A 9,955-nucleotide genomic window follows, 5' to 3' on the forward strand; every position below is an offset into this window, starting at 1 on the left:
TGAGTAATAACTGTGTGTGAGTCATAACTGTGTGTGAGTCATAACTGTGTGTGAGTAATAACTGTGTGTGAGTAATAACTGTGTGTGAGTCATAACTGTGTGTGAGTCATAACTGTGTGAGTCATAACTGTGTGTGAGTCATAACTGTGTGTGAGTAATAACTGTGTGTGAGTCATAACTGTGTGTGAGTCATAACTGTGTGTGAGTCATAACTGTGTGTGAGTCATAACTGTGTGTAGAGGAGTGTGTGTGTGAGTCATAACTGTATGTAGAGGAGTGTGTGAGTCATAACTGTGTGTAGAGGAGTGTGTGTGTGAGTCATAACTGTATGTAGAGGAGTGTGTGAGTCATAACTGTGTGTAGAGGAGTGTGTGTGTGAGTCATAGCTGTGTGTAGAGGAGTGTGTGTGTGAGTCATAGCTGTGTGTCGAGGAGTGTGTGTGTGAGTCATAGCTGTGTGTCGAGGAGTGTGTGAGTGAGTCATAGCTGTGTGTAGGGGAGTGTGTGTGTGAGTTATAACTGTGTGTAGAGGAGTGTGTGTGTGTGAGTCATAGCTGTGTGTAGAGGAATGTGTGTGTGAGTCATAGCTGTGTGTAGAGGAGTGTGTGTGTGTGAGTCATAGCTGTGTGTAGAGGAGTGTGTGTGTGTGAGTCATAGCTGTGTATAGAGGAGTGTGTGAGTCATAGCTGTATGTGGAGGAGTGTGTGTGTGAGTCATAGCTGTGTGTAGAGGAGTGTGTGTGTGAGTCATAGCTGTGTGTAGAGGAGTGTGTGTGTGAGTCATAGCTGTGTGTAGAGGAGTGTGTGTGTGAGTCATAGCTGTGTGTAGAGGAGTGTGTGAGCATTCCTTGAGCTGTGTATGTCTGTTTTGTGTGGGACTCATCATGATCATATCTGATGTCTGTTATAAAACACAGCTTCACAGCAGACGATTAGGACAAGTTACACATCTCCCCTTTATCGTCTGGTTTCCCTGTGTGTGTGTGTGTGTGTGTGTGTGTGTCTGTGTGTGCGTGTGTGCGTGTGTGCGTGTGTGCGTGTGCGTGTGTGCGTGTGTGCGTGTGTGTGTGTGTGTGTGTCTGTGTGTGTCTGTGTTTGTGCGCATCTGTCTGAGTGTGTGTGTGTGCGTGCGTGCGTGCGTGTGTGTGTGCGTGTGTGAGAGAGAGAGAGAGACAGAGACAGAGAGATTAGTTTCAGTATATGCTCTGTAGAATCTTGTTAAAGTCTTTGACTTTTGCAGATTGAAGCTGTAGGCTGAAGTAGGATTACATCATATCTCTTTAATCTGTCACATCCAGTGAGGGTGTGTGTGTGTGTGTGCGAGAGAGAGAGAGAGAGAGAGAGCGAGAGAGAGAGAAATCTGTATTTGTGTGTGTCTGAGTTAATTTGAGTTCGTGTGTGTGTATGTGATTGTGTGTGTCTGTCTTTATCTGTGTGTGTCTGTGTGTGTGTCTGTGTGTGTGTCTGTGTGTGTGTATTTGTGTGGGTTTATGTGTGGGTTTGTGTGTGTTTATCTATGTGTGTGTCTGTGTTTATCTGTGTGTGTGTGTGTGTGTGTGTGTGTGTGTGTGTGTGTGTGGGTTTGTGTTTGTGTGTCTGTGTTTATCTGTGTATGTGTGTGTGTGGGTTTATGTGTGGGTTTGTGTGTGTTTATCTGTGTGTGTGTGTGTGTGTGTTTATCTGTGTGTGTGTGTGTGTGTGTGTGTGTGTGTGTGGGCTTGTGCATGTGTAAGACAGATGATATTTCTCACAGCAATTATCTCTGACAACGCCACGAGTATGATGACTGTATAATGACACAATAAACTTTTTTCTGTGTGTATATGTGTGTGTGTGTGACATGTGATGTCTGCATATGTCGATCTGTGTGTGCACGTGTGTGTGTGTCTGTGTCTATGTGTGTGCTTGCGTGGGTGTGTGTTTATATGTGTGTGTGTGTGTGTGTGTGTGTGTGTGTGTGTGTGTGTGTGTGTGTGTGTGTGTGTGTGTGTGTGTCCAGTCTGCCTGCCTCGTTGGAGCGTGAAGATACAGGCTGGTATTTTCAGACAGGAGAGCTTGCTGAGGCATTAGCAGGGCCTGGCTACTCTGTGGAGAGACTGTCTTTACCCTACATACCTCAGATTACAGGTCAGTGTGCAAGTACACACACACGCACACACACACACACACACACACACACAGACACACACACTCATTCTGCTCTGTCTACTGTCTTCTTACAGATCTCCTAATAATTACAGCAATGCGAACTGTGTGTCTGTGCGTGTGTCAAAGGGAGAGCCAGTGTTCTCGTGCGTGCGTGCGTGCGTGTGTGTGTGTATCTGTGTTTGTGTGTGAATTTTGTATTTGTTTTTCTTTTTGACTGATTCGTATTGTAACACTGCTGTCTGACGCTGCTGTCATTGTGTGTGTGTGTGTGTGTGTGTGTGTGTGTGTGTGTGTGTGTGTGCGCGTGCGTCCGGCATGCGTACATGTGCATGCTTGTGTGTGTGTGTGTGTGTGTGTGTGTGTATGAAATAGTGCTGTATTCAGTAGGGAAGATCCTACACAGGTGCAGGCAGACATCCAGAGGTACATACAGAGTTCGAGTCTCGCTGTGTGTGTTTGTATTTGTGAGTGCACTAGCCCAGTGTTAGATTCAGTGTAGTTAAAAGATTAGCTGAAGTCTTCCTCAACCTCCAGCCTTGACTTTGACCCCTTTCTTCCATTGCTTAGCAAGAACATCCTCTCGGTCTCTTAGAAACCACGATGAGCAGGGCAGTCTTGTAGTTGTATTTAGAAAAGATGACTGTCCTTTGTGGTAGTGAGCAGTAGTGCTGGATTAGACTCTGCAGAGGTGGACTACAGTGTGTCTCTGATTAATATTATGTTTTGTGATGATGGTGCTTCCGCCTGGATGTTGATACGGTGAGTGCTGTGAGTTTTTATGATCGTCGTCATGCTTGGCTACAAAACAAGGGCCCCCACAGGATAAGCTTCATAGTTTTGTTTGTTTCAGCAGTTCTGTTTGTTTCAGCACTTCTGTTTGTTTCAGTAGTTTTGTTTGTTTCAGTAGTTTTGTTTGTTTCAGTAGTTTTGTTTGTTTCAGCACTTCTGTTTGTTTCAGCAGTTCTGTTTGTTTCAGTAGTTTTGTTTGTTTCAGTAGTTTTGTTTGCATACATAGAGTGGTATTTCTGAACAATCGTTGAATCATTTTGAGCTGCACTGATGTATTAAGACATACTGTAGTTAAACGTTCTTGACAATAACCTCTAAATGTATATGTATAATATATATATAATATACAGTCTTACTGCATTTCTGAGATGGTCTGAACTTGGTGTCATATTCCACTGTGATTGGTCACGGTGGTTACAACATTATAATAAATGCTGCTGAGGAAACCATGAGCCCCATTCGTTTGGTCTGGGGTTGACTCCGCCCCACTTGTTTGGTCTGGGGTTGACTCCACCCCATTCGTTTGGTCTGGGGTTGACTCCGCCCCATTCGTTTGGTCTGGGGTTGACTCCGCCCCACTCGTTTGGTCTGTGGTTGACTCCGCCCCATTCGTTTGGTCTGGGGTTGACTCCGCCCCATTCGTTTGGTCTGGGGTTGACTCCGCCCCACTCGTTTGGTCTGGGGTTGACTCCACCCCATTCGTTTGGTCTGGGGTTGACTCCACCCCATTCGTTTGGTCTGGGGTTGACTCTGCCCCATTCGTTTGGTCTGGGGTTGACTCCGCCCCATTCGTTTTGTCTGGGGTTGACTCCGCCCCATTAGTTTGGTCTGGGGTTGACTCTGCCCCATTCGTTTGGTCTGGGGTTGACTCCGCCCCATTCGTTTGGTCTGGGGTTGACTCCGCCCCATTCGTTTGGTCTGGGGTTGACTCCGCCCCATTCGTTTGGTCTGGGGTTGACTCCGCCCCATTCGTTTGGTCTGGGGTTGACTCCGCCCCATTCGTTTGGTCTGGGGTTGACTCCGCCCCATTTGTTTGGTCTGGGGTTGACTCTGCCCCATTTGTTTGACCTCAGTTGCCACTGTCACGTGCTTTTGTCTCAGGTCAGAGTTCTCTAGAAATGCAGTTTTCGTCATTTGAGTGATTTCCGTTCAGACAGACTTGTGTGCGTGTTCTGGAAGCCACTGCACGAGGGCTCACAGAAAATTCTGGAGACGCGCTGAGTTAGCCTGCTAGCTCTTAAGATTGTCATATGGCTGCAATAGTTTGGCTCTTGTGCTGGCTGTGGCAGGTAGAGGACTCATTGTACCATGAACGCATGTTTTCCTTCAGCAAAAACAGCTTTGATCCTCATTTAACAAAAAAAAAAAGATTCAATTAAATTACATTTTCATTTAAAAAGCAAAGTTCATGGCGCCACAGGGGAGGGTTTATCCTCCAGGTCACCCTCCCTCCCCTTTCCTCAACACCCTTATTTAGGCTACAGTAATTAATTAAATTAATTAATTACAGTAATTAAATCATCCAGTCAAACTGACTCCAGTCTCCCTGAGTGACCGCGTCCAGTTGGCTTGAAATCAGAGGTGTTTGTTTGGGTGAGAAGTGAAGGGGTTGTATGCAGACTGGCCATGTGACTGTTATCAGCCTTTGTCTTTTCACAGTTCATGTTTGGTCAGGTCTCATTTTTTCTCATTTAGTTTCCTGTGGTGCTGAAGGAAAATACAGCCCATAATCTTGACACCTCAGTTCCTGCTTCCTAAAAAAATGGCTTAGTCTGATTGGATTAGCAATGTCATTAGCATCTGTTTATGCCCTCAGATGAAGATCGGCTAACGAGGAGGAAGAGTTTTGTTGATACCATATCTCTTCAGGTGGACATCCTGTCCAACAACCTGCCAGACCAGGTACACCATAACCCTAACCCTAACCCTAACATCCTGTCCACCAACCTGCCAGACCAGGTACACCATAACCCTAACCCTAACCCTAACATCCTGTCCACCAACCTGCCAGACCAGGTACACCATAACCCTAACCCTAACCCTAACCTCCTGTCCACCAACCTGCCAGACCAGGTACACCCTAACCCTAACCCTAACCCTAACCCTAACATCCTGTCCACCAACCTGCCAGACCAGGTACACCATAACCCTAACCCTAACCTCCTGTCCACCAACCTGCCAGACCAGGTACACCATAACCCTAACCCTAACCCTAACCTCCTGTCCACCAACCTGCCAGACCAGGTACACCCTAACCCTAACCCTAACCCTAACATCCTGTCCACCAACCTGCCAGACCAGGTACACCATTACAATGACTTTACCTACACTCACCTGACCAACTAAACCATTACAATGACTCTACATACACTCACCTGACCAACTAAACCATTACAATGACTCTACTCACACTCACCTGACCAACTAAACCATTACAATGACTCTACTCACACTCACCTGACCAACTAAACCATTACAATGACTTTACCTACACTCACCTGACCAACTAAACCATTACAATGACTCTACTCACACTCACCTGACCAGCTAAACCATTACAATGACTCTACTCACACTCACCTGACCAACTAAACCATTACAATGACTCTACTCACACTCACCTGACCAACTAAACCATTACAATGACTCTACTCACACTCACCTGACCAACTAAACCATTACAATGACTTTACCTACACTCACCTGACCAACTAAACCATTATAATGACTACTCACACTCACCTGACCAACTAAACCATTACAATGACTTTACCTACACTCACCTGACCAACTAAACCATTATAATGGCTCTACTCACACTCACCTGACCAACTAAACCATTACAATGACTCTACTCACACTCACCAGACCAACTAAACCATTACAATGACTCTACATACACTCACCTGACCAACTAAACCATTACAATGACTCTACTCACACTCACCTGACCAGGCTTAGAATATACTCTTTCTTAAACTATAACACAGAGTGGAACAGACTCTCATTGTCTTAATCCAATTTGTCATAACATACATCTCAACATCTCAATGTCTATAGAAGTGAATATGACTTAAACTCTGTGTCTGTGTGTGTGTGTGTGTGTGTCTGTGTCTGTGTCTGTGTGTGTGTGTGTGTGTGTCTGTGTCTGTGTCTTTGTATGTGCCCTGCAGTCTCAGTTGGCAGAAGAGATCACCTTTGAGACGCTGAAGAAAGCCATTGGTGAGTTCAGATCCTGTAGAAGGCCATTGTGTTAGGGGTGCAGACAGTGAGAGTGGGTGGGTGTGTGTGTATGGGTGTGTGTGTGGGTGTGTGTGTGGGTGTGGGTGTGTGTGTGTGTGTGTGGTCTGCGTATATCCTCTTTCTGTTAAACTCCACAGATTTGGAAGAGCTCTCTGTGAGAGTGTGTGTGTGTCTGTGTCTGTGTGTGTGTATATGTGTGTGTGTGTGTGTTAGGGGTTGCATGAGTTTCATGCATCATTTTATAACTTGAGTACTCGTTTCCTGAAAATCTCGAGGACTCGGGGGGGGCAATTGCATCGGTTAAAAGACTATGCAACTATGATGGGGTTGGTCTCAGTTCATAGGGCAAAACATATGATATGAAGATAACACTTGGTCTTAACCTTATGCAGTGGTGAAGTATGGATGATACTGACGATATTATAATGTTATTGTTACAAACATTCTACAGTAGCCCATAGAAATCTCAGTCAACAAAGCGTGTAGTGCATATAGGTTAAACCCAGGTAAATTTTAAAAGCATAATTATTTCTCCGTTAAATGTTCGTATTGTCTTTAGATATAGCGGCTGGTTTTTGCCTGGTCATCATTGGTTAGCCTAACTGACCTAAAAATGAAATTAGTCATATTTGCTTGCATCTGTTTTTAAACAACATTGATTTGTTTATCGGCGTTAGTGTAGTAGCCTAGTCTGTTATATGACAGAGTGTAGTAGTCTAGTCTATTATATGACAGAGTGTAGTAGTCTAGTCTATTATATGACAGACTCGATGTTAGAGCCATTCCTGAGGAAATCTGTCCACAATTCACAAACGCTGCATGATTATTTCATCATGACAGTGGGGAAAGAAAATTTGCACAGTGAAATACAACGATAAAGCAAACAAACAACTGATTCACCCTTTTCTGCTGTCTCCATCCTTCCTCTTGTTTACCAAGGGCTCTCACTGGAAACTGAGTACGCGTGAGATCTGGCATCGTACGATTAACGAGTACTCAACGATAATGTAGAAACTCGAGAACTGACGTAACTGCCTGAGTACTCGAATGCTCGAGTACCCTGTGCAAGCCCTAGTGTGTGTGTGTGTGTGTGTGTGTGTGTGTGTGTGTGTGGTCCTAATGTGTGTGTGTGTGTGTGTGTGTGTGTGTCAGACACCACGGGGTTGGGGGAGCAGTGATATTGTGTGTGTGTGTGTGTGTGTGTGGTCCTAATGTGTGTGTGTGTGTGTGTGTGTGGTCCTAATGTGGTGTGTGTGTGTGTGGTCCTAATGTGTGTGTGTGTGTGTGTGTGTGGTCTTAATGTGTGTGTGTGTGGTCCTAATGTGTGTGTGTGTGTGTGTGGTCCTAATGTGTGTGTGTGTGTGTGTGTGGTCTTAATGTGTGTGTGTGTGTATGTGTGGTCCTAATGTGTGTGTGCGTGTGTGTGTGTGTGTGTGTGTGTGTGTGTGTGTGTGGTCTTAATGTGTGTGTGTGTATGTGTGGTCCTAATGTGTGTGTGTGTGTGTGTGTGTGTGTGTGTGTGCGTGTGTGTGTGTGTGGTCCTAATGTGTGTGTGTGTGTGTGTGTGTGTGTGTGGTCCTAATATGTGTGTGTGTGTGTGTGTGTGTGTCAGACACCACAGGTTTGGAGGAGCAGGAGAGAGAGAAGAGGCGGCAGGTGATGGAGAAGTTCCAGAAGGCTCCGTTTGAGGAGATTGCTGCACACTGCGAGTCCAAGGTGCGTCTCCACATGTGTGTGAAAGTGTCTGTGTCTGATCCAGATCATCTTCTGTCTGATCCAGATCATCTCCTGTTTAATTCACATCATCTCCTGTTTCAGACTTAGCTCTGCCTCCAGTGAATCCAGTGTTTTATATCATTCAGTGTTTCATTCAGCTCTGTGTCTGATTGAAATCACATAAAGAGATTATTTTGGACCTTTGCAGTTGGAATCGTGTGTTAAAGCTGGGTTTTCGTTTTTCCAGGCTAACATGTTACATGACCGTCTGGCTCAAATCTTTGAACTTACTATTCGGTAAGCCTTACAGCTACACCCCCTTATCCCCACACTCAGGGCCACACCCCCTTATCCCCACAGTCAGGGCCACACCCCCTTATCCCCACAGTCAGGGCCACGCCCCCTTATCCCCACAGTCAGGGCCACGCCCCCTTATCCCCACAGTCAGGGCCACGCCCCCTTATCCCCACAGTCAGGGCCACGCCCCCTTATCCCCACAGTCAGGGCCACGCCCCCTTATCCCCACAGTCAGGGCCACGCCCCCTTATCCCCACAGTCAGAGCCACACCCCCTTATCCCCACAGTCAGGGCCACACCCCCTTATCCCCACAGTCAGGGCCACACCCCCTTATCTCTACTGTCAGAGCCACGCCCCCTTATCTCTACAGTCAGAGCCATGCCGCATAACCCTACAGACAGGGCCACACCCGCTTAACCCTATAGAGCCACACCCATTTAACCCTACAGACACGGGCACACCCCCTGGTCAGTCACACAGCCTATTTATTCATAGGAAGACACTTTGAAATGACTTTTTTCTGATTTAGTCAAATTGCAATTTAACAACTTTTGAATCCTCATTGGTCCCTCTATCTGTCTGTCTTTTTACAGCCCGCCTCCGAGCCCATCCGGCACAGTCACTGTGACCTCAGGACACGCCCAGTACCAGTCTGTTCCTGTCTACGAGATGAAATTCCCTGACCTTTGTGTCTACTGATTTGACCTACTACCCTATATCATCCTAAACACAGACCTTTAATCTCTAGCTGACCTGTGCTTTCACCTACCAGACATTACCCTGTAAGCTTTTACCTTTGACCCCTGGTTGCCACACTGTTCATCTTCTCTTCGTGTAGTAAATATGTCCAGACGTCTCTAAAGTGTCGGCCAGGAACGATGACTGTGCGTGTGGGCGGTTCATAATGAGAAATGATATCTTTCCTGTCAATCATCAGCACAAGTGTCCCAGAGAAAGAGTCTTTTCTCCCGACCTTTAAGCATTCACTCAGTCTCAATGCTGCGTCCAGCTATTTGTGAGAGGATTTGTTTATATGACTCTCTGAACAATTCTTTAACTCTCACAGTGATTTTCTGTAGCTGCATATCACAGGAGTCATTCATATGACTCCCTGAGTGATTCGTGCAGCTCATAGTGATTCTCTATGGCTACATTTCACAGAAAGCATTACCATGATTCTCCGAATGATTCTTATAGCTGTATATCACAGGAGTCACTCATATGATTCTTCTTCATTCTTAAGTAATGTGACTATCTTGCATGACTTTAATGATTCTGTTAGGAGTTAGTGTCCAAACCTCCTCTCTCTCTCTCCCATCACCCTCACCCTGGTCCAAATGAAATTAGCACAAGACGTCTGTGTTCAGTCTCTGTGTGTGTGTGTGTGGGTGTGTGTTTGTGTGTATGTGTATGTGTGTGTGTGTGTCCGGGGCTGATCACAGAGGAGCGGAGTGACTTTAAATGTGAGCAGAGGTTTTTCTGCTCAATCCCCTGTCTGAGTCCAATGACAGACACATCTCAGCTTAAGCTTGGGACACAAAGAACAGCACAACATTGTAATAAAATGCTGAAATTCTTGTATTTTATGTGAATGATGAGATTATCATATTTTACCTGAATGTCTACACTGTTCTTGCTGGATCTGCACTTTTAGATGAAAAGATTGTTATTGAATATGATGTGTTTTACTTTGTGTTGCTTCTGTCTGACGACTGATTGTGCTGATCGTGTGAATGGAGAACTATAGCTCCAACAGCAGGGTT

At 45.6% G+C, this 9,955-nt stretch overlaps 1 protein-coding gene across 1 annotated transcript in view; it reads left to right on the plus strand.

The window, feature by feature from the left end:
• The window catches only part of efr3a (EFR3 homolog A (S. cerevisiae)), a 39,759-nt gene extending 30,034 nt beyond the window's left edge, over positions 1-9,725 (plus strand). The window contains exons 18-23 of the mRNA XM_030775515.1: positions 1,998-2,125; positions 4,752-4,837; positions 6,109-6,157; positions 7,791-7,894; positions 8,142-8,191; positions 8,786-9,725. Of these exons, the coding sequence (XP_030631375.1) occupies positions 1,998-2,125; positions 4,752-4,837; positions 6,109-6,157; positions 7,791-7,894; positions 8,142-8,191; positions 8,786-8,891 (523 nt within the window). The 3' untranslated portion in view covers positions 8,892-9,725. The remainder of the gene's footprint in view (positions 1-1,997; positions 2,126-4,751; positions 4,838-6,108; positions 6,158-7,790; positions 7,895-8,141; positions 8,192-8,785) is intronic.
• The last annotated feature ends 230 nt before the right edge of the window (positions 9,726-9,955 follow it).

Source organism: Chanos chanos, chromosome 5, assembly GCF_902362185.1.
Source record: "Chanos chanos chromosome 5, fChaCha1.1, whole genome shotgun sequence".
NCBI classification, from domain to species: domain Eukaryota; kingdom Metazoa; phylum Chordata; class Actinopteri; order Gonorynchiformes; family Chanidae; genus Chanos; species Chanos chanos.